Source organism: Myxocyprinus asiaticus, chromosome 6, assembly GCF_019703515.2.
Source record: "Myxocyprinus asiaticus isolate MX2 ecotype Aquarium Trade chromosome 6, UBuf_Myxa_2, whole genome shotgun sequence".
Taxonomy (NCBI): domain Eukaryota; kingdom Metazoa; phylum Chordata; class Actinopteri; order Cypriniformes; family Catostomidae; genus Myxocyprinus; species Myxocyprinus asiaticus.
This window is the reverse complement of record NC_059349.1, coordinates 11,898,056-11,921,577: the sequence shown is the minus strand read 5'-3', so window position 1 is coordinate 11,921,577 and position 23,522 is coordinate 11,898,056. Positions and strand designations below refer to the sequence as shown.

Here is a 23,522-nt window from a genome sequence, read left to right as displayed (position 1 = left end):
TTGCATCCCTGTACTTTAATACCAGTCACACACATTTTAGAGTGATTTCACAGCAGACACACCGGATGCAACTTCACAGAGGCTTGACATTGTATCTGACAGAAACACACCGCATGATTTGGTCAGACAACCAATAGAGGCTGGGCAGATGAGACAATGAGCAATAGAGGCTGTTACATAACCCACACCCAGACAAGCTCTGTTCCACTTCATCCCACTGTGTGTGCACAGGTGTGTGGCATGTTTGAGTTGTCTCATTGAAGTATGATCACTGCGCCATGTAACAATACCATGTTGTATAGTCCATGACCATACAGGCATGCTTTCATCTCTATTGTTCAGAACATACAGTGAAAAGTGAAGTTCAAGACAATGAATACGAATGCATAACGTTTTAATGTTGTTACAATACATGGAAATATTACAAAATGTATACAAATGTTCATAAACGTAAACATGAATTAAAAAAATGGTGCCAGGAGTAGTACTGCTAGTCCATAGTTAGTGTATTAAAAGTTTTTAAAGAAATAGTTCTAAATTCCGTTTTAAAGTTGTATGCATCACACCAAAAAAGGCACCATAAAAACAGTCCATATGGCTTGTCTACATTATTCCAAGTGTTCTTGGAATGACAGGAGTGTAAATAATGACAGAATTTGAACTACTCTTTTAAATGCGTAGCATAATTTGTGCGTAAAGTGTAAGTAAACAACTTTCCATGAATGGATGAATTCCAACAGTTAAAAATGGTTACATTTTGCATGGAATTGCCTTGTTAATGCACCCTTTATGAAGAGCCTCTTAGTCATATTGAGGCTAGACTGTGACAAAGGGATAAAGGAGATCAACAGATCTTCTTTGATAAAGTGTTTGATAACACCTCGCATTACGTGTGATCCACTGACGACTTCCATCCTCCTGAGTCAACATTCAGATATTGATGTAAGGGAGTGAGATAAAAGATCATCTTTATCAGACCTTATATTTCTGTTTCCCTTTATTACTGATCACACAGATGTGCTAAGAGAGAAGAGACAGAAAGAGAGAGAAAAAAATAATTGCGAAGCATTCAGTGGAACCGCAGCTACAACACAATCACGCTTAATGTACTTCATTTCAATCAATACAAAATATCAAACCAAGTGGCATATGAAAACAAATGATGCTAGAGCTTTTCTCAGAACTAATGTCAATTTTCTGAGCCGTTTTTCAATGACTTTTAACCAACTGGTCTCAAGATGAATTTCGTGTCAGTTCCGCACATTCAGGTGTAGTTCATCATATTAACTATGGACATGTTCCACAAACGTTTGAGAACCAGAAAGTGTCCAAATACATTTTGCGGCCACTGTATCTGATCACAATTTCTAAATGCATATGGATTCCATTCTTGGAAAAGAGCTTTCAGTTTCACATGACTGTGAATATGATTAACCCAAAACCAGCTAATTTGAGAAAATGCCAACCAACTCAGGTTTTCTTGGTAGGTTTGAAACATGCCAAAAAAAATAGATCATCCATAAATTGAGCCGTACCAGAGAGGAATACATGGCAAATCTGAAAAAGGCCAGAAATTCTACTCGATGCAGATATCACACTGTCCATGATGAATGCATGTGAAAGATAGATACTAGATTGCTGGATAATTGAGTTGAACAGCCTGGGGCGCTCTCTGAAGTGGGTGTCATTTTTCACGATGGCTCACTTAGCCCTAGCAACCGGCACTCCAAATGGAGACAAATGGACAACTGTGCTGCTGCAGAGAGACTTTCCTTCCTAATTCTCACAGTGTTAATGCTGTCTGTCAGTTCATTGTAGATATTACAGGCTTTGCTTCAGTAATATATCATTGCAGTTCTTGCTAACATACAATCATTAATGAGGGAATTTCTTGTTGAGGGAAGTTTGGCATATTTCGCTGCAGAACGTTAGCATTGATACGCTGAGCTAACAGCAGTTGTCACTTTCAAACTCTGGGATATTCAACAGTGTTAATGAAAGAATGCAGACACATGGGTGGAGTTCTTCCTCTGGGGAAATTCTCACAGTAAGTTTTAAAAAGCTTTCTGACAGAGGTGTCACCCAACATTTAGATAAATTGACACTCAGTATATTACAATGGCATTAACATTACTCATATCAACAAGTCCGTTTTTATTTCCGGGTTTAATACAAGTTAAGTTTAATCGACAGCATTTGTGGCATGATGTTGATTAAAGAAATTGATCTTGACTTTTCTTTAAAAAAAAAAAAAAAATCTGGGTTACAGTGAGGCACTTACAATCAGAGTTGGGTAAGTTACTTCAAAAAAAGTAATCCACTACAAATTACTAACTACTTCTCGAAAAGTGTTCAGTTTACTTTACTAATTACTTCATTGAAAAAGTAATCACATTACTAATTTGCTTTTAAGTTACTTTCTAAAACACTTGTCACAAAAAATGTTTTAGAAAATGTTTTTCTGCTCAGCAAATTCAAAATTGGGGTGGGTAAAAATATCGAATTTCCGATGCATCTCAATATTGATCGATTCAAGTAAAGCATATGCAACTAAATTTTGCGCTATCGGGCTGCTGAAACTGGCGTCCGTCACTTGATATACGCTTTAAGCGCATTTGCACTGTACAGCTGAAGCCTGGTTTTCACGTAAGTGTGGCGCGAGACATCACAGGAGCTCATGCAAGTGATGCGCTCTGCACTATTCTAGACTAGTGTAATTCTGGAGCACACGCTTCAACCGGGCTTCCTTTGCAAACAGCGCTCCAGAGATGGGATATTGCAGAGCTGATCACTTCATATCGCGGCGGCTTCCCTTAATGATCACAAGGCTTACCTTAATATTGTGGCGCAGACTTCTAAACTTAGACCCATTTGAATTCTGAAAATTTCTAGTTTAAAGCGCTATCGAGGAAGTCAAACCTCTCAAACAGCTGGACAGCCCCGACATACTATTCAGCACTGTAACAGTAACTATGGTATTTTGACAATTTTAGTTTTAAATCATTTATTATACATTTTTATTACAAATGTGGCAGGTGTTAAAAATAAAAATATATGCAATATACTATCTGAACTTTATCATCTATTATTTCTCCTTGTTCACTGTCGCAAACCCTTGAACCGTCACAGAAATGCAAACAGACGTACATATAAACATATGGATTCATGTTTTAATTGTATTACACAAATACAGTTTTGTAGAAATATGTGAAACCCAAGTAATGTACTTAAAAGTAACTACTTTCATTGAAAGTCAGTAACTGTAATCTGATTACAAGAATTTAAAATGTAATACGTTACACTACATTTTGTGTCTAAAAGTAATTATATTACAGTAACTAATTACTTTGTAAACCAATTACACACAATACTGCATACAATGGAAGTGAATGGAGTCAATCCGTTAACTATAAAATACTCAGTTTCAAAAGTATATCCACAACATGTAAACAATAGGCATGGTAACATGATTTTAGTGTGATAAAATCACTTACTAACCATTTCTGTGCAAAGTTATATCCAATTTTACAACTTTGTTGCCAACCTCATTGCCAACCTTGATTTTTGCTTTTTTTTGTTTGTTTTTTGCTTTTTAAAGAAAAGGAGGGATGAGTAAAAATTATTTTTTGTGATAATCAATCTTATGCCACAAATGCTGTTGACTGAGCTTAACTTGTTTTGAACCCGGAACATTCCTTTAATGTGAGAATGAACGGTTGAAATGTTGCCAAATGATGATAAAAGTGCACTTACACTGAGATCTCGGAAGTATTCGTTGTAATCCAAGGCATAGCCGACCACAAAACGATTGGGGATCTCAAATCCAACATCTGGAACAGAGATTACATTATTATAAAGTTATGTATTGAAAGAGAAATATCAATGTGTGATTAAAGGTGATGTGTGTGATTTTTTCTTTGTTGAAATACTTGCACCTTTAATATTAAGCTTTTATTGTGAGGACCAGACTTCTTGACTCCCTGGTAGTGTTTATATCTGCTAAATATTATAGCAGTAGTTTTTGATGTATTGATTTTTCTAATTATTGAATATATATATATATAGGTATATTGTCACTTAATTACAAATAATATGAAAAGCATTGCTCTAAACAACCACCACGTACAGTCTGGCAAATAACCAGTCCCACTGGGCACCCGTTTCACCAGCAAACTGTAACAGACACAAAAAAAAGTCCTTTAAGAATATTCTCACATCAACACTTAAATACATGATTACACACGCACAGTCCTATTGTATTGACTGATTAAAGAAGGTGACTACACAAGACCATGGCTCAGTCATGTAGTACTGTAATAGTCTTCTGTTATGGAGTTAAGCTTCAGTCTGCAGGCTTACCTAGCTACTTTAATCATCTTGGGCCTGAAGGCATCAACATGATTCAGCAGAGTCTTCATGGTTTTCCCAGTGTCCACGATGGCCTGTGGGAAAGAAGACACTGAGATGAAAGCAAATACGGGCTGACACAGTCAAATTAAGAAGCAAAAGAACTTAGGAAGTCTTGACATTACATGAAATCATCTCAGAGGCACAAAGACACTAGAAGATCATACAGCATTTTGAATGCTTGTTATCTGACATCATAAGAATAATACATTCAGCCAAGTATGTCCAACAACTTGGTACTGACTGATACGTACTGTATACAATATAACTAGATGGGCAAAGTTGGTCAAGACACCAACACTAAAAAAAACAAAAAACAAGACAGATAGATATATATATAGATAGACCAGACAGACAGATAGAAAAAGTGAAAGAGAAAGAAAAAACAAGGCAAGAGAGAGAGAGAGAGAGAGAGAGTTAAAGCAGACTAAAGCAGCCTTGTTTACATTTGAATTTTTGAATGAATTATATAAGTACATTTGAACATTCCATCAATATAAATCTATGGGATTTTGTGGATTTTCGCAGACCGATTTTCACCTGTGTGAAAGCTATAATTCTGATCAGGGGGAAAAGTCATAGCAACTCGAGTCAGAACAGCCTAAAGGTCTGTGCCGAGTTTGGTGAATGTAGTTCGAAAGCTCAAGGATAAAAGTTACAGTCAGAAAATTTGGTCAAGCCAACATAATAATATAATATTAAATTATATAATATAATATTTAAAAAAATCTGGATGACATATTTTGGATATATATATATATATACACACACACACACACACACACAATTTTAAGATTTACGCATTTTAATTCCATTAAAAAAATCCCATTGAATTAATTGCAGTAATCTTTAACAAAATTAGCAATTTAATAAAGTAGTTAAAAGTAAAAAATTCAATACGATGGAATTTTGTTATGAAATTAAACTGCGTACATTAAAAAAAAAAAAGAGGCTAAAATGTTGTTTTTTTTTGGTGTGTGTAATGTACATGTCTGGATAAAGCATCATGTTACACATACTAAAGCAAATACTTTACGATAGATCCCTTTTAACTGTACACAAACAACATTTACAAAAAGGTTCATGTTTACTTGGTTCATGATCTGTATCTGAATGAAAAAAAAAATAAAAATCAAATGTGATGTCTTGATTGAACGTTTTCCAAAATGCCAATTAGGTCTAAAAACAAATGTCTGTTTGCTAAATCACTCGGAACACTGAATGAAGCCGTTTTGTTTGTTGTTGGGATAAATGAGAACACAAAATGGTTCAAGCTTGACTGACCTCTGAAATGTTCAATCTTAGTGAAAGAATGAGGAAGTAGGAAGAGAAATCTGCCATAAGGCATCTGAAATGACTTGACTATGTATTTGAAGAAAGGATATTAAAGTACAGAGAGGTATGAGTTTATATCCAGAGCTCATATGACAGAAGACTTACCTCCACAATCAGGACGTTCTTCAGTACATGTAAAGAGACACATAGGAGATGAGTGACTGCACTGAAAACTGGACATCAGAACATCCACATTCACAATCAGAATTAAAGGAATATTCTGGGTTCATTACAACTTAAGCTCAATCGACAGCATTTGTGGCATAATGTTGATTAACACAAAAACTAATGTCGACTCGTCCCTCCTTTTCTTTAAAAATACGCAAAAATCTGGGTTACAGTCGTCATAGCAACAAAGCTGTAAAATTGTATATAACTTTACACAGAAAAGGTTAGTAAGAGATTTTATCACACTAAAATCATGTAAACACTCATATTGTTTATGTCTTGTGGCTATACTTTTGAAACAGTGAGTATTTTAATGTTTACAGATTGGCCTCCATTCACTTCCATTGTATGTGCCTCACTGTAACCCAGATTAATGCTTTTTTTTTTTTTTTAAAGAAAAGGAGAGATGAGTTAAAATAATTTGTGGTAATCAACATTATGCCACAAATGCTGTCGATTGAACTTAACTTGTTTTGAAACTGGAATATTCCTTTAAAGGGATAGTTCACCCAAAAATAAAAATTCTGTCATCATTTACTCACCCTCATGCCATCCCAGATATGTATGACCTACTTTCTTCTGCTGAACACAAATGAAGATTTTTTAGAATAATATTTCAGCTCTGTAGGTCCATACAATTCAAGTGAATGGTGACCAGAACTTTGAAGCTCCAAAAATCACATAAAGGCATTATAAAAGTAACCAATAAGTCTCCAGTGGTTAAATCCATATCTTTAAAAGTGATATGACAGGTGTGGGTTAGAAACAGATCATGTGACTTTCAGATGTGAAAGTAAAAGTCGAGATTTAGAGTAAAAAAAGGACTTAAATATTGATCTGTTTCTCACCCACACCTATCATATCACTTCTGAAAATATGGATTTAACCACTGGAGTCGTATTAATTTTATTAATTTGCTGCCTTTATGTGCTTTTTGGGGCTTCAAAGTTCTGGTCACCATTCACTTGAATTGTGAGGATCTACAGGACTGAGATATTCTTTTAAAAATCTTAATTTGTGTTCTGCAGAAGAAAGAAAGTCATACACATCTGGGATGGCATGAGGGGGAGTAAATGATGTGAGAATTTTCATTTTTGGGTGAGCTATTACTTTAAGGCACCAACTGTGCTGCACAATATTAGGAGTGTTTATGCTATAAGGTGGAATTTCAGAAAACCTGAAGAACACATCTGGGTCCTTTTAACCCCCAAATCACAAAGAGATAAGAAAAGAATTTTAGATGATTAAATATGCTTCCTATTCATTGGAAAAAAATACAAAAGATCTATTGTGTTTATATGACTTGAACACTAAAAGACATAAAACAAAGTTTGAGATACTGGAGATCTAACACACACACATACAAACACACACACATGCATGCATACACTGCTGAGCTCCACATGGAAATCCAATTACCTGAGCAATTGAGCACATGAATCCTCTTACTGATGAATTAGCCATCATAAACCTTTAAACTACAAAACCTCTCAGTCATGTCTATCACACCAGCAGACAAACACACAATACACACTGAAAGCTTCACAGACAAGCATGTGGTACTGTAATATATTATAAGGCTCAAACACACACATGCTAAATGCTCAACTCTTTGGCTGTGTAGTATAATAACGTCCATGAAGAAAGCTTCACAGAGTATGTGTGTGCAAATGTCTGTGTCTTTTGCAAGTCTTTTCAGTGAACTTTTTTTTTGCTAGAACTTTCTAGTGAAACATTGTGCTCCACAGAAACAGACCTAAGTCAACTTGATTTTTTACATTTGACATGTATGCATTTGGCAGATGCTTTTATCCAAAGCGACTTCCAGTGCATATAGGGTATCCATTTTATCAGTTTTGTGTGTTCCCTGGGAATCAAACTCATCATCCTGGCACTGCAAGCAACATGCTCTGACAATTGAGCTACAGGAACCAAGTCAAATCAAGTCATTTTTATTTGTATAGCGCTTTTCACAACACACATCGTTTCACAGCAGCTTTACAGAAAATTATGCATTAACAAAAAATAAAAAAATGAAACTGTAATATCTATAAAGTCTTGAGTCATCATTGTGTAGTTTGATTAAATATGATTGAAAATTGTGTATAAAAATAAATCATTAAATAACCACAAATGTGACATCTTTATTTTCTTACAGCCATATAACCATGCATTGAATTATATTTTAGATTCATTTTTATTACCACAATGTGTCAAGATTGTTAACTTTTGAGATATTGTTTTTTTATTGTTCTTAATGGTTAGTCTCACTAGACTCTCCTTACAATAATACAGTATTCTTAAAACCAAAAATACCAAAAATCAGTGCTTTGTTTTTTTATTTAAATTAGCTTAAATTACAGGTAGTACAACAACTAGTACCATGATATGTAAATATTTTTATCATTTACACCATAGTCATTATTTCTTTTTGCATTCCAGTAACGAAATGCTTAAATGTCTTTGGCTTAATTTGCCCAGTGCAAAATAAAATGCATTTTTAAATATGCGGCGAAATACGACCCAGGCATGTTCTTGGCAAGTTTCAAAAGATTCACCTATAAGATGGTTGAGAATCATTTTACCTTTCCACTCAGCAAAGACAGGTTCTCTGCTCCGTCTATATGGAGATCTTGAGTTGACTGGTCATTCTGGTTTCATATCAAAATGAAACGAGTCAAATAACACAAGAAAAAGTCATTACTTCAAAGCCTCATCAAGCATGTCCTATTGCAGAAAACGAACTGGAACAAGGAAGAAAGGAAGCCAATGATACACAAGGAAGAAAAACACCACGCATCATATTTTTACCGGGAGCAATGTGTAGTCTAGAAAAAGACTTATCTAATTTTATCACGTGATTTATACGAGTCAAGCCTGGCAGTTACAGTATTCACTTATTCAGTGGATGGTTTCCAGACAAAGTGATTTAGAGTCAATTAAATGAAAGTTCCTCTAGAGCAGCCAGGCTTTAACAACCAAATTGATGCTTTGAAATGTTGAAAGAACAGTTACCTCTCCTCCAACTGTCTATATTATTTCCTCTTAAAGCTGATATGGGAAATCAACTGACCCCACAAGTTCAAAGCCTGAGAGAAGAGCTGAATATGACAAATAAAAAGTTATGATGCCCTCTGTTGACTAAAACATGCACTGAAGTCAACACATCGGCAACAGTCTATGAACTGTGAATAAAACACTGAGCTGCACACTTCATACAGCTTAAACTTATTTAACTTCCATAATATGATTTAGTTCCAAGTGAAACTGAATATTCAGAGAAAAAAAAAAAATTATAACTTTTTTTTTTATCCACCGGGCATTGACTGAATTGTGAAAAGTGGGTGTTCCACACTAGAATGGGGCCTGACTGGCTTTTTGACTGGGTCTTTTTCAAATCCGTAGTTATTTTCTAAATTCCTATGACATTTATTACATTAGCATTACATCAAGTTTAACTGCCTTTGAATTACGGGATATTTCACCCAAAAATGAAAATTCTCTCACCATTTACTCACCCTCATGCCATCAAAGATGTGTATGACTCTCTTCTGCTGAACACAAAGATTTTTAGAAGAATATCTCAGCTCTGTAGATCTACACAATGCAAGTGAATGGTGGCCAGGTCCAAAAAAAGCAGCATAAAAGTAATCCATAAGACTGCAGTGGTTTAATCCATGTCTACAGAAGAAATATGATAGGTATAGGTGAGAAACAGATCAATTTTAAGCATTTTTTTAAATTACTATAAATCTCCACTTTCACATTCTTGTTTCGTTTTTGGCGATTCATATTCTTAGTGCATATCGCCACCTACTGAGCAGGAAGTTCAATTTATAGTAAAGAAGGACTTAAATGTTGATCCGTTTCTCACCCACACCTATCATATCACTTCAGAAGACATGGATTAAACCACTGGAGTCGTATGGATTACTTTTATGCAGCTTTTATGGACCTTTAAAGTTCTGGAGACCATTCACTTGCATTGTATGGACCTACAGAGCTGAGATATTCATCTAAAAATCTTCATTTGTGTTCTGCAGAAGAAAGAAAGTCATACACATCTTTGATGGCATGAGGGTGAGTAAATGATGAGAGAATTTTCATTTTTGGATGAACTATCCCTTTAACTATTAGCAAGATTTTAGAAAGGTTGGATTATGTACAACACTAGCCTAAAACAATGCCTAAATAGCTATTTTGCCATTGGTTAACATTAACCAATCACCCGTGCAGCCATGTTTCAGAGGTGGAGCAAGTGATTACATTTTACTAAAATATTATGAAGACATTTTTTCTTCTTCTGTGGAATAATGTACACTAATGAATTGTGCACAATAAGACCAGGAATGTGCATTAATAGGTGTACATTTTAGGGTCAATTTTGATTTCATGTTTACTAATTAGAGTGCAGTTTTATTCATCTGGCTTCACACAGCACATTACATGCATGATGACCATAATTCATTAAGACCGTCACAGCATGCATAATCATAAACAAAGTGCCATTTGAAAAAGAAAATATTTGTGTCTGTATGACTGAAACTTGTGATTCATCATATGATCTGAGCCAGTATCATGCTGCTTCAGTTTATTAAACAGTTCTTAAAAACTTGTTAAACTGGCTCACTACTCAAATACATATTAGCACAACAGAGAGTAAAGGAACAGACTATCACTGGAGCGCTCACCAGGTAGCTCTTGAGCCGTATGAAGTCCACCCTCATAGGAAGAGTCTTGTTGGAGTTCCGGCACAGGACTTTGATGCGCTCCACAAGGTCAGCACAGAACTGATAACCTCCCTTCAGCACACACAGCACCACGATGTCATGATCACCAAGATCTTCCATGATATTCCTCGCCAGTCTCTCAGTCCTACAAAACCCCATGACACCGTGTAATTGTTCATTTTGATCCAAAACTAGTCATATTTGATCTGACAGTTCATTAACAATGAAAAACGATGAAAGCAAAGTCTATATGCTTCACAAAGACAGCTCGTATTTGGAAAAAATGCAAAAGGAATCCTAATGGAAATTCTATAATCATTTGTAAACAATCCTGATGGATCCTAATGGGAAATTTCTAATAGGATTCCAACAAACACTAAACAAAGCTACATTTTGAGGACGCAGTGTTCCCAAAAGGACTATTATGTTTACCAAAGGAATCAAATGCCCCTGTAGAACTTAAAAATGAATTGATAGAAAATCCCCCAGGATTTTAAAACTCTTATAACTGCTTGTGTGATTAGCTTTAAAACAGTGCAGTAGCAATACATTATGGCAATACAAGCAGTGTTTTGATGAATATTACACAAAATCCAAAAGGACTCAAATGCAAATAAAAAAAGCATTTACATTTAGTCATTTAGCAGATGCTTTCATACAAAGCAACTTACAAAAGTTTTAGGCACTTGTTTGATAGTGAGGATTTCTTCAGAAATAATGCCATAAATAGTTTTCATTTATCAGTTTACATCATACAAAGTCCAGTAAACATAAAAAAGCTAAATCAATATTTGATGTGACCACCTTTGCCTTCAAAACAGCCCCAATTCTGCTAGGTACACCTGGACACAGTTTTTCTTGGTTGTTGGCAGATATGATGTTCCAAGCTTCTTGAAGAATTCGCCACAGTTCTTCTATCTATTTAGGCTGTCTCAATTGCTTCTGTCTCTTTATGTAATCTTAGACTGACACGATGTTCAATGGGGGGCTCTGTGGGGGCCATGACATCTGTTGCAGGGCTCCCTGTTCTTCTATTCTAATCTTTTCTATTTTGCAAAAGTAATGTTTGGAGTCTAACATTTATATTTCCTATTGACACACTAAAGCTGAAGATATAAATAACCATCTTAAGACAAATGCTTTTGTGAAACATCTTATGTGCGTAAGACTTTTGCACAGTACTGTATGTAACCCTACGTTGTGCTAGAAATTCTAAACGCTACAGTACGCATTCTAGTGGATGAAAGGATTATGCGTAAGTTCGACTCGTCCCTCCATTTCTTTAAAATGAGCAAAAATCGAGGTTACAGTGAGGAACTTACAATAGAAGTGAATGGGGCCAATTTTTGAGGGGTTTGAAGGCAGAAATGTGATGCTTAAAAACACATTTTTTTTCCTGTTAAACTTGTGTATTATTTAAGCTGTAATGTTGTTGAAACAGTTGTTTTTTGCTGGCGTAGTTGTAAAATTTGATATAACTTTACACAGATGCGGTTAGTAAGTGATTTTAATCACACTAAAATCATGTAAACACTCATATTGTTTAAGTCTTGTGGCTATACTTTTGAAACAGTGAGTATTTTAACATTTACAGATCGGCCCCCATTCACTTCCATTGTAAGTGCCTCACCGTAACCTCGATTTTTGCTCTTTTTTTTTTTTTTTTTTTTAAGAAAAGTTGTTAAAATAATTTTAACATTATGCCACAAATGTTGTGGATTGAACTTTAAAACCCAGAATATTCATTTAAACAGAAAGCTTTTGGATTAATCAAAATCCAAATTAACATACTAGTCATAGTTTCTCTCTCTCAGACCTCAGTTCTTCAATTGTTCATGTGTAGATCAAGCTGCATGTCTTAGTTTTGCATCCTAGGGCCACTTCTGATGACTTCATAGTAACTGGTTAAATGAAGTCATACAGTACAAGACTTACAGTACCTGTCCATAATAACTCCATGTGGGATGTAGACGCACTCCAGATCCCCTGAATAATGTTCCGGATAGGTGAACTGGTCTAAACTGTACCCAGGCCAGTCATCTTGGATCTATAAAACAGATGAGACAGATACATAAACATGCATTCTTTGACATGCAGCAGTTGCAGTCGCATTAGTATCGTGCTACTACTGGAGTACGGCCACTTTTAAAGTTTCCGTGAAGTGAAATCGGCAAAAGGTTTTGTTTTGTTGCGATTATGGTCGTGTTAGTTTGTTTGCAGACGCAGAGAAAGAGTCTTACCACGATGCCTCTATTCGTGTCTGTTTGTTTGCGTTGCGATCCTGCCATGTTGGAGTCTTACGGCTTGCTGATCTACAACTTGAATGATTGGACTCAAATAGCGTCTGCATTGGAAGCGGGCGATGACGACGCTTTTCATGACGTCACCAAGTGAGCAGAGTGGGTGTTCCGGTTAATTTTTGGGATGTGGGTGGGTGCAAGTGAGCAAGACTGGGGAAACTGGGAAATCGGATTAAAACTCGGGTCAAAGATGAAATTGACGATGTACATATTGTTTATTTATTATTAAAATGAACCATATTTATGTGTTTCCCAAATATTACCATGCACTCTGAAGCACAGTCTGCTAATTTGATTGGGTCAGCATCCTCTGGAGATGATGCGTGATGTCTCGGCGTTGGCATCGACCCATTGAAGCTCCGCGACATCACACATCATCTCCAGTGTGGTGTGATTCAGTGTCATGTGTTTCAGGACTGTGAGGTGTTTCCTTTCAAATGCTCTGTCATAAATAAGATGCACTGAATGAGGTCCACTTTAAAACTTCACATAGGCCTACTTACTTTGTACCTAACAGAAAATTATTTTTCATGGTTTGAGCTATTAATTGAAGGACTTGTAGGTTTTATGATTACAAAAAACGTAACCCAAACGTGAGCCTGGCCCAATTTGGCTACCAAACCCCTACCCACCCCTCCAACTGTTTGGCTACCTGGAGGGTCCTGTATGGCCCATCTTACATCTTAGACCTGTTTTGCCCCGTCATTTTGGTAAATTCAAAAAAAGCATTTTTTCTTTTTTCTTTTTTTGTAGATAAGATTTTAAGTCACCTATTCAGAGATTGACTTTCAAAAATAAACCTTCCTTGAGAAATATTGCATCTCTGTGTAGTTGAGAACAGAGGCTGAGGAGCGTAAGGATCACGAGTATTATTCAGAGAGTCACAGTTCTTGTGCTGACGTCTTACTTTGTCTGATAGTTCTGTCTTTTTTTCTGAAGTACACATCGTTGGTGTATATTTGAGACACTGAATGCATCATCCGCAAGGTGCTAAAAGAGGTCAATCCACATTCTCTTCAATTTGGAGGTGCTACACTGAGAGCAGAGAAGCTTTGAAGAGAAGTCTCATATCTGGTCAAATTTATCTCAGGCCTACACATCACTCCATTCTCATACATGGCTGTTTCTCTTCAAAGAGATGACCTGTGTAGGATTGCAAACTTCATGATTGAAAACCTCAAGAATGTGGCTGCCAACAACAAAGAGGCCCTGTGATAATTCATATTGAGACCCTTTACTGTCCATAGATACATCAGTGATTTCACAATCACAGTGCAAGAAATGCTGCCTTGCACATCATGTGAGGATGAGGACTGCAGGTTGGAAGGGCATTAGTGCTGCCCCACACTGTGGCTAAAGCAGAAAAACTTAGCGGTGCTAAGTCTTTCTATATGGTGTCCCAGGAGTAGAGGTGAAATGCAATGTACCATTGCCCACTATAAATGTGCATGAAATTCTTGATGGATTGGCATTTTAACTGATTAAGGATATTTTACATTATGAGCTACTAAAGTGGGACAACTATACCTATCTACAACCCCAATTCTGAAAAAGTTGGGACAGTATGAAAAATGCTAATAAAAACAAAAAGGAGTGATTTGTAAATTATATCCAACCTTTGCTAAATTGAAAGCACTACAACTAAACATTATAAGATGTTTTACCTTGTGAATTTCATTGTTTATTTTAAATTTTTTTATGTACAGTAATTTCAAATCAGATGAATGCAACACGCTCCAAAACAGTTGGGACAGTCAAGTGTTTACCACTGTGAAACATCACCATTTCTTCTAATAACACTTATTAAGCATTTAGGCACTGAAGACACAAGTTTGTTAAGTTTAGAAAGTGGAATTTTCCCCCATTCATCCATTATGCAGGTCTTTAGCTGCACAATTGTAAGGGATCTTCGTTGCCGGATGGTGTGCTTCATAATGCACCACACACTCTCAGTTGGAGACAGGTCAGGACTGCAGGCAGGCCAATCTAGCACCCACACTCTCTGCTTATTCGGCCAGTATGTGGATTGAAGTTGTCCTGCTGAAAATTCCAGGACTTCCCTGGAAAAGACGGTGCTGGATGGCAGTATATGCTGCTCCAAAATGTGTATATATATGTCTGCATTCATGGTGCCCTCACAGATGTGCGAGTTCTTGATGCCGATAACAGCGTGGATGGTCCTTTCCCTCTTTGGCCCAGAGAGCATGACGGCTGTGTTTTTCAAAAACTATTTGAAATGTGGACTCATAGGACCTAAAAACACATTTCCACTGTTCTACTTTCCATCTAAGATGAGACCAAGCCCAGAGACGTCGGCGGCGCTTCTGGACACTGTTGATGTAGGGCTTCTGCTTTGTAAAGTAAATGCAACGGCAAGTGCTGTTGACTATCAAAGGTTTACTTAAGTTATCCCAAGCCCATGTTCATGATATTCATTACAGATGAATGATGTTATTTAAGACAGTGACGTCTGAGGGATCAGAGATCACACACATTCAGAAATGGTTTTCGTCTTGCCCTTTACGCACCAACATTTGACCAAATTCCTTGAAACTTTTAACTATATTGGGCACTGTAGAGGGTGAAATGCCCGAAATCCTTCCAATTTGTCTTTGGGGAACATTGTTCTCAAAGTGCTGGATTATTTGCTGAAGTATGTGTTGGCAAATTGACAAGTCATGAATGATCCTTACTCTTGAAGGACTAGGCTATTTTTGGAGGCTCCTTATACAGTACTATGACACAATTGCCTCTCCTGTTTAACATCTCCTGTTTCACATCGCCTTGTTATTTCAACTCGTCAATTTGTTATTAATCTTAAATTGGCCCTGTCTCAACTTTTTTGGAGTGTTGCAATCATCTGATTTGAAATTACTGTACATAAAAAAAACAATGAAATTCACAAGGAAAAACATCATATAATGTTTAGTTGTAGAGTTTTTAATTTAGCAAAGGGTGAATATAATTTACAAATCACTCCTTTTTGATTTTATTAGCATTTTCCATACTGTCCCAACTTTTTTTGGAATTGTGGTTGTACTTAATGGGGTCGCGACATGCATTTTTTTAAATCAATTTTAATGTTCCTTGAGGTTCACTTAAAATATTAGTAATGTTTTTTTTTTTTTTTTAACAAAAAACAGTCATAAATTTGCAATACATTATCGTTGTCCACCCTCATTCTGACCCTCTGTCAGAAACGCTCTGCTTTGGTGTTACTTCTCCTTTAAGACTTGACAGTAAACACGCACTGTTATGATTGGCTCGATGCTTTTGACTGACCTGCTCTTTTCTTGCCATTTTACTGCTCACCGCTACAGGCGTTGATGTGTTGTTGTGGAGGCAGTCAGATGCAAATGTCTACAACAGTGTGACATCACAATGTCGAGGAAGCAGAAAATGAGTCATTTTGGCAGCTTTGTTTCAACAAAATCTTTTCGCAGTGAGGAGGAAGTTTTGAGTTCTGAAACTTACAGTATGTTTTTATAGTACAGTGACCTCTTATATGTCAAAAGATCAAGGACAATTTGATTCTTCATATCATGACCCCCTTAATAACTGTCATTATTTTTGCAATTCAATTTGATGATGCTAGTGGTGTAGAAACTACACTCTTCAGCTTAATATTACATTTGTTGATATTTGAAGAATCGTATCTTAGACAGACCCAAGAGATTGTTGCTAATACTGACACTTTGCTCAATCTAAATATGACACCAGATTTTCAGAAGCTGCCAGACATTTTAGCAGAGACATGTAGACTACATGAGACTACATTTGTAGAAACAAAAGAGTCAATTTCGTATGGCCATGTGAAATACAAAATAATAATAATAATAATAATAATAATAATAATAATAATAATAATAATAATAATAAGACATATATTGTTGCATATAAATAGAAAATAATTTTAATATATTAAATCTGAACATATTAATAATTCATACATATTTCTTTGCACAGTGAAATGCATAGTAATTTACATCAGTGATTGTTCTTTGTTAAAAGATCAGAATCAGAATGAGCTTTATTGCCAAGTGTGCTCACATACACAAGGATTTTTTTTTTGGTGATAGGTGAAACAAGCAAGTGCACACAGAACATTACAGTGAAACACAGAATATAAAACAAGGTAAGAGTATAAACAGACATACAAAAAATAAATAAATAAATAAATACAAAAAAATAAATAAATAAAATAGGACATATAACACAGAAGGGCGTATGTACATGTGCAAGTGGTAATATACATTATGTGCAAGGTAGAATGTAGGGGTATGTACAGTTATTGAATTAAATATGACTGAATGTACATGACTGTAGATTAGACTGAAGATTAATATATCATAATATATTAATCTATAATATTAATATATAAGATATATAAATATATTATATAAGATATAATATATAATGAAGATCGACTGTAGATTAATATATGTGTGTCCTCTAACATCATATGACTGTCACAGTAAAAGAGAGCACAGCACAAAATCATACAATGCAACTCTATTTCACTTTTCTGCTTGTGCATCGATGCAGACATTTCTATAAATGTTTGCGACTCTGACAGACGGGACAGTGCTGATGTTCGTTCAGTAGAGACAGTAAACAGCTCTTGTTACTGACTAAAGGAAGTTGTTGTAGATGATTATTACAGGCTAATTTAGATACTGTTAAACAGTGGAGAGAAAGATCAGATATTAGTATACACTCATCACAGTCATTATCGACAGATATCTGGTCTAACGACTTTAAGTTTTATAAATGTGATTTCAAAATAGAATTATAAGAAAATCAGATAACTCACTGTAGTTTCTTCACTCCTGAATGTCCTGGATTATTATAATTCAGATCGAGTTCTTTCAGGTGTGAGGGGTTTGATCTCAGAACTGAAGCCAGAGCAGCACAACCTTTCTCTCCAATATTGCAGCTGCACAGCCTGCAGAGAGAAGAAAAACTCCTCACACCCACAGCTAACAAACACATATGTACAGTAGGTAGCAGGTAAAATGTCATAATGATATGTGTGTGTGAATAATGTGCAGCTAAAAAAAAGAGAAAAAAGCTAAATATTCTGAATAACCATTCAACCATTCACAGATAATAATTTTTTGGGTGTTGGATTTAAAAACTCACCTCAGATCAGATGACACAAACACACACACACACATGTTGGTGCAGCTATCATTATGAGGACTCTCCATAGACATAATAATTTTTATACTGTACAAACTATAGATTCTATCCCCTAACCCTAACCCTATCCCTAAACCTAACCCTCACAAAAAACGTTCTGCATTTTTACATTTTCAATAAAACATCGTTTAGTATGTTCTTTAAGCGATTTGAATTATGGGGACACCAGAAATGTCCTCATAAACCACATTTATAGCATAATACCCTTGTAATTACCTGTTTGTAACTTAAAAAATGTCCTCGTAATGGCCACACTCTCTCAGGTCCTCCTCATAGAAGATCAGGTTCCCTTTTTCCAGCTTTCCCAGTGATAGAATACTCTTTCTAGCCTGCTGAAGGTCCACCTCACATTTCCCATCATACTTATGTGTCTTCAGTTTGGTCTGAAAGATCAGTAAGTGTGTGAGCAGTCTTGGGGATCTCTGCATGCTCTGCTTCATTCAACAGTCTCTTAAGGACAGTGGCTGAAATCCAACAGAAGACTGGTATGTGACACATGATGTACAGGCTTCTTGATGATTTCATGTGTGTAATGATTCTATTGGCCAGACTCTCATCATTTATTCTCTTCCTGAAATACTCGTTCTTCTGAGGGTCATTGAACCCTTGTACATCTGTGGTCTGGTCAACACACTCAGGAGGAATCTGATTGGCTGCTGCTGGTCGAGAGGTTACCCAGAGCAGAGCAGAAGGAAGCAGATTCCCCTTGATTTCCTTGAGCCCATTCCAGAATGAACTATTGCACAGAGACTGTTTTTCCAATGCCAGCAACTCCTTTAGTCAGCACAGTTCTGATGGGTTTGTCTTGTCCAGGTAAGGCTTTAAAGATGTCTTTACATTTGATTGGTGTTTCCTGTGTCTCTGGTCTACTGGATGTTGTCTCAATCTGTCTCACCTCATGTTGAATATTGACCTCTCCACTCCCTTCCTCTGTGATGTACAGATCTGTGAAGATCTCATTCACAAGTGTTGAGCTTCCATGATGTGAGATTCCTACATTAATTCTCTTAAATTGATCATTTAGTCTGGAGTTGTGTTTTTTCAGACATAAAGGGGCAAGTATTTATGGACTCAGTATTTATACACATACAAATTACAGATCACCATGTAAAATCATAAATTCCATGAGACAACTCAAATAAATAAAGGAAGATAACTCCCTGAACATTAACATGAGATGAACAAAAAAGGCTTCATGATTAAATGTTGTTGAATATTATTTAACATGTAATATGTTTCCTTTAGTACATAAATTGCTGCATTGAATTGAACGCAACAAATGTCATAATTTAGAAATTTGTTCTGATTGTGTTTCATGATGAATAATGCCCACTGTTTGTTTCCTCTGAACCTTAAGTGATGTAATAGTCACATGACTCTTACTAGTGTGTAGTGTGTTAGCAAGGTCTGTCTGCTTCATCTTCCTCAGGACGTCCAGTGTGATCTTCAGAAGCCCCTCTCTGACTCTTCTCTGACCTTCATCATCCTCCTCCTCTCTCTCAGAGCATGCTGGGGAATCTGGGCTCAGTAGTCTCTTGAAGCTCTTCAGCTCTTTCTTCATCAGAGAGATGATTTTGTGCTCAAGCTTCTGAAATCACTGAAGATTCAAACAATGAAGATCCATTCAGTAACAGAGAGACTGAACTGAAGGATCAGAGGACAAGAGTCAACACTGATTTTATTTCTGCATTACTGCCTGAAAACGAATAAATATCACTGGATTATATCACACGTTCTGCTGATATTAAACACAAACTGCAGTGAAGCACCAGACAGCAGCATGTACAGATACTGAAGGGACTGATAGAAAATATACAGAAATTAACATGATCGTGTTACACACATAATACTGTATACACACAAAACACACCTACCTTAAAAATGTTGTCCAGCTGCTTCTGTCCAGTGGAGTTTGACTCAGAATTGGAATCTTCTTGATAGTTACTGTGGTTGGTCAGAAATTGTATTGTTAGATTCTCTTAAATATGTATTTTATTACACAACAATCAACACTACAAACTACACATACTGTTTTTGAAAGTTAAAGGTGCACTCAGTAAATTTTTCCTTATCTTTAGATAAAACCAGCAAAAGTCTCAGTATTTGTTTGTGCTGCTGTTCAGTCACTGTATCTGTGTAAAGTGTTATTTGGTAACTGGTTTGTTGTTAGTTTAAAGGCTTATTAATATTGTCCAGTGAAATTTGATCTGTGTTGTGTTTTGCAGCAGCTCAGTACTCACCTGTCTAGAGCTGTTGATGTTTACTTCCTCATTACTGACTATCATCTACAGTACAAAATATTATATAATTATTAATGGGTACAACAATTCAAAGTTTCAGTGAAGCACAAATTGCAATAGTTAAGCCTATTGTTTTTTTCCCCCTCTATTTGATCTCTCATCACAAAATAAATTCCTGGTTTCTTAGTTTCACTTTGACCTCTCACCTGGGGAGGAGGAGTCTGAAAAGATCATATATAATTTAAAAGTAGGCAGCAAGTATTTCATGCTTTGGTTTATTGAACATTAACAGAAGAACATAATGAACAATATTTCAGAAGTTACAAGGTAGATAGATGAAAAAAAGTAAAAAGGGACACACACACACACACACACACACACACACACACACACACACACACACACACACACACACACCAATGAATACCAATACATTGAATTTTAATGCTGACCTACAATACATGGGAATTGCATTATTGTATCAAGAACCAAATCCTCATATTTACTTAAGTAAAAGCAGAGACACCTTTAAATGACTCAAGGAAAATTCAAAGTACTGTAGCTCATAAAAAATTCTTAAGCAAAGGTGTTAAAGTAACTGATATTAAGTGTACTTAAGTATCAAAAGTACAAGAAAATGACATAAATAATCACAGCTGATTATACCCATGTCAACATATTTGAGTGGCGGTGCGGTGCTGGAGAATATGTTAGGGTATGTAGAAGTTAACTTAAGAACTGCTCTAACTGATCCTACGATGATGGCACAACAACGTAAAAAAAAAAAAAAAAAGAAAAAAAAAAAGGAATTAAGCCACAACATAACTAAAATAGTCTTTATACTGTTTATGTGTTGAATGTACAGTATGTGAATATTTTTTTTTTGTATTAATATTTTCATATATAATGTCTTCTGAACAGATCCAATCGATTATGGGTGAGAACATACCCAAATATAATTCCTTTTTCACTATAAATCTTGACATCAGCAGTCCCCTTGACGATGATTTCAAGCTCAGTAATATTTTTTTCAGAGGATCTATGACATCATAAAGTAGTCTTTGTGGTGTCATAATGCCTCTATGATGTCAAAATGCAGTCTTTGATTTCATAATATTCTTTATAATTACATATTAGTGCCTTAATGATGTCATAATTGGACCTCACAATATGTTGTCATAACGGGATCTCTGTAATGTCACAACCAACAACCTAGCAACCACCCAGAACACCCTAGCAACCCCATAGCAATGCATTAAAAAAACAGAGAACCTTGGAAATTGGATAGCAACCACCCAGAACACCCTAGTTTTGCTCAGACAGTGCTTATATCTAAATTCGACCTATAATGTCATAATGGAGCCTCTATGATGTCATACCTTTAATGCTGAATCTATGTTATAATGGGACCTCAATGATGCAATAATGGTGGATGTTTGATGTCATAATGGTGCCTCTATAATGCAGTCTTTGAGTGTGTTGTGGCAAAAGTTCAACTTTTTCAAATACAGTATATGTTAACAACATTTGGTTGTGTAACGATGTTGGCAACAGGCAGACGAAGAGACGATGTTGTGAAGATGAACCCAAGCTGGGACCTTGAAATGTGGCCTGGCAAGACATCAAATCAAATCACTTTTATTGTCACACAGCCATATACACAAGTGCAATGGTGTGTGAAATTCTTGGGTGCAGTTCCGATCAACATAGCAGTCGTGACAGTGATAAAGACATATACCAATTTACAATAACATCAGATTAACGCAACACAATTTAAAGTCTAATATACACATAATTACACACAACACAATATACAAATAATAACATACACTGTACAGTATACAATACACACAATATAGATACACATTATTCAATAAAAAAGTAATATAGTATATATAGAATGTACAGTAGGTTGTATTGTACTGTATTGACATTCAGGCTGTCGGTTGATAGTAAGTTGTTAAGAGAGAATATAATATAATAATAATATAATTTATGACAGTCCAGTGTGAGATATAAGAGTAAGAGTAATAAAGTGCAGTGCTGATGTATTTTGATCGTGGGAGATCAAGAGTTCAAAAGTCTGATTGCTTGGGGGAAGAAGCTATCATGAAGCCGGCTGGTGCGGGTCCTGATGCTGCGATACCGCCTGCCTGATGGTAGCAGTGAGAACAGCCCATGGCTCGGGTGGCTGGAGTCTCTGATGATCCTCCGAGCTTTTTTCACACACCGCCTGGTATATATGTCCTGGAGGGAGGGAAGCTCACCTCCGATGATGTGTCTGGCAGTTCGCACCACCCTTTGCAGTGCTTTGCGGTTGTGGGCTGTGCTATTGCCATACCAGGCGGAGATGCAGCCAGTCAGGATGCTCCCTACAGTGCAGGTGTAGAACCGTGTGAGGATGTGGTGGTTCATTCCAAACTTCCTCAGCCGTCTCAGGAAGAAGAGGTGCTGATGAGCCTTCTTCACAACGACTTCAGTGTGGATGGACCATGTGAGTTCCTCAGTGATGTGGACACCCAGGAACTTGAAGCTGCTGACTCTCTCCACTGGTGCTCCATTGATGGTGATGGGAATGTGTTCTCTGTCTTTTCTTCTGAAGTCCACCACAAGCTCCTTTGTCTTACTGACGTTGAGGGAGAGGTTGTGCTCCTGACACCAGTATGTCAGAGTGTGCACCTCCTCTCTGTAGGCTGTTTCATCATTGTCATTGATCAGACCTATCACCGTCGTGTCATCAGCAAACTTAATGATGGCATTGGAGCTATGTTTTGGAGCATTGGAGCTGTGTTGTGTCGGAGCTCGCAACGCAGCAGCTATACTTAATGATGGCATTGGAGCTATGTGTTGCCACACAGTCATGTGTGTACACAGTCATGTGTGGGCTTAAACGGTGTGTAATTGCTGAACCAATGTCCAAAAGTGTTCGTCTGTCATAGACAATAAGGCAGACAACATCTAAGACAAAAAACATAAGAATTGTAAACAAAACAAACAAAACACTACCATGTTGTGTCGGAGCTCGCAACGCAGCAGCCATACTTAATGATGGCATTGGAGCTATGTGTTGCCACACAGTCATGTGTGTACAAGGAATACAAGAGTGGGCTGAGAACACAGCCCTGTGGGGCTCCAGTGTT

General features: G+C 36.5%; 1 protein-coding gene and 1 long non-coding RNA gene across 2 annotated transcripts; both read right to left on the bottom strand.

Annotated features, from left to right (window-relative positions):
• Positions 1-377: 377 nt before the first annotated feature.
• Positions 378-13,002, bottom strand: prtfdc1b (phosphoribosyl transferase domain containing 1b). The gene is made up of 9 exons (XM_051700852.1): positions 12,881-13,002; positions 12,581-12,687; positions 10,602-10,785; positions 8,496-8,561; positions 5,848-5,865; positions 4,360-4,442; positions 4,127-4,173; positions 3,754-3,830; positions 378-1,020 (listed from the first exon to the last, which is right to left on the bottom strand). The coding sequence occupies exons 1-9, from the start codon at positions 12,926-12,928 to the stop codon at positions 973-975; spliced, it is 678 nt and encodes a 225-aa protein (XP_051556812.1). The 5' UTR covers positions 12,929-13,002; the 3' UTR covers positions 378-972.
• A 3,907-nt stretch (positions 13,003-16,909) lies between these two features.
• On the bottom strand, positions 16,910-20,528 carry LOC127442660 (uncharacterized). Its single transcript, XR_007897512.1, has 5 exons — positions 20,383-20,528; positions 20,017-20,086; positions 18,359-19,739; positions 17,754-17,885; positions 16,910-17,616 (listed from the first exon to the last, which is right to left on the bottom strand). It is a non-coding gene; the product is annotated as an uncharacterized LOC127442660 (long non-coding RNA).
• Positions 20,529-23,522: the final 2,994 nt, after the last annotated feature.

Coding starts and splice junctions, on each gene's coding strand:
- prtfdc1b (XM_051700852.1), bottom strand. CDS start 12,928: ATGGCAGGATCGCAACGCAAACAAACAGACACGAATAGAGGCATCGTG. Junction 12,688..12,880: donor ACACGAATAGAGGCATCGTG/GTAAGACTCTTT, acceptor TCTGTTTTATAG/ATCCAAGATGACTGGCCTGG. Junction 1,021..3,753: donor AATACTTCCGAGATCTCAGT/GTAAGTGCACTT, acceptor CTTCTCTCTTAG/CACATCTGTGTGATCAGTAA.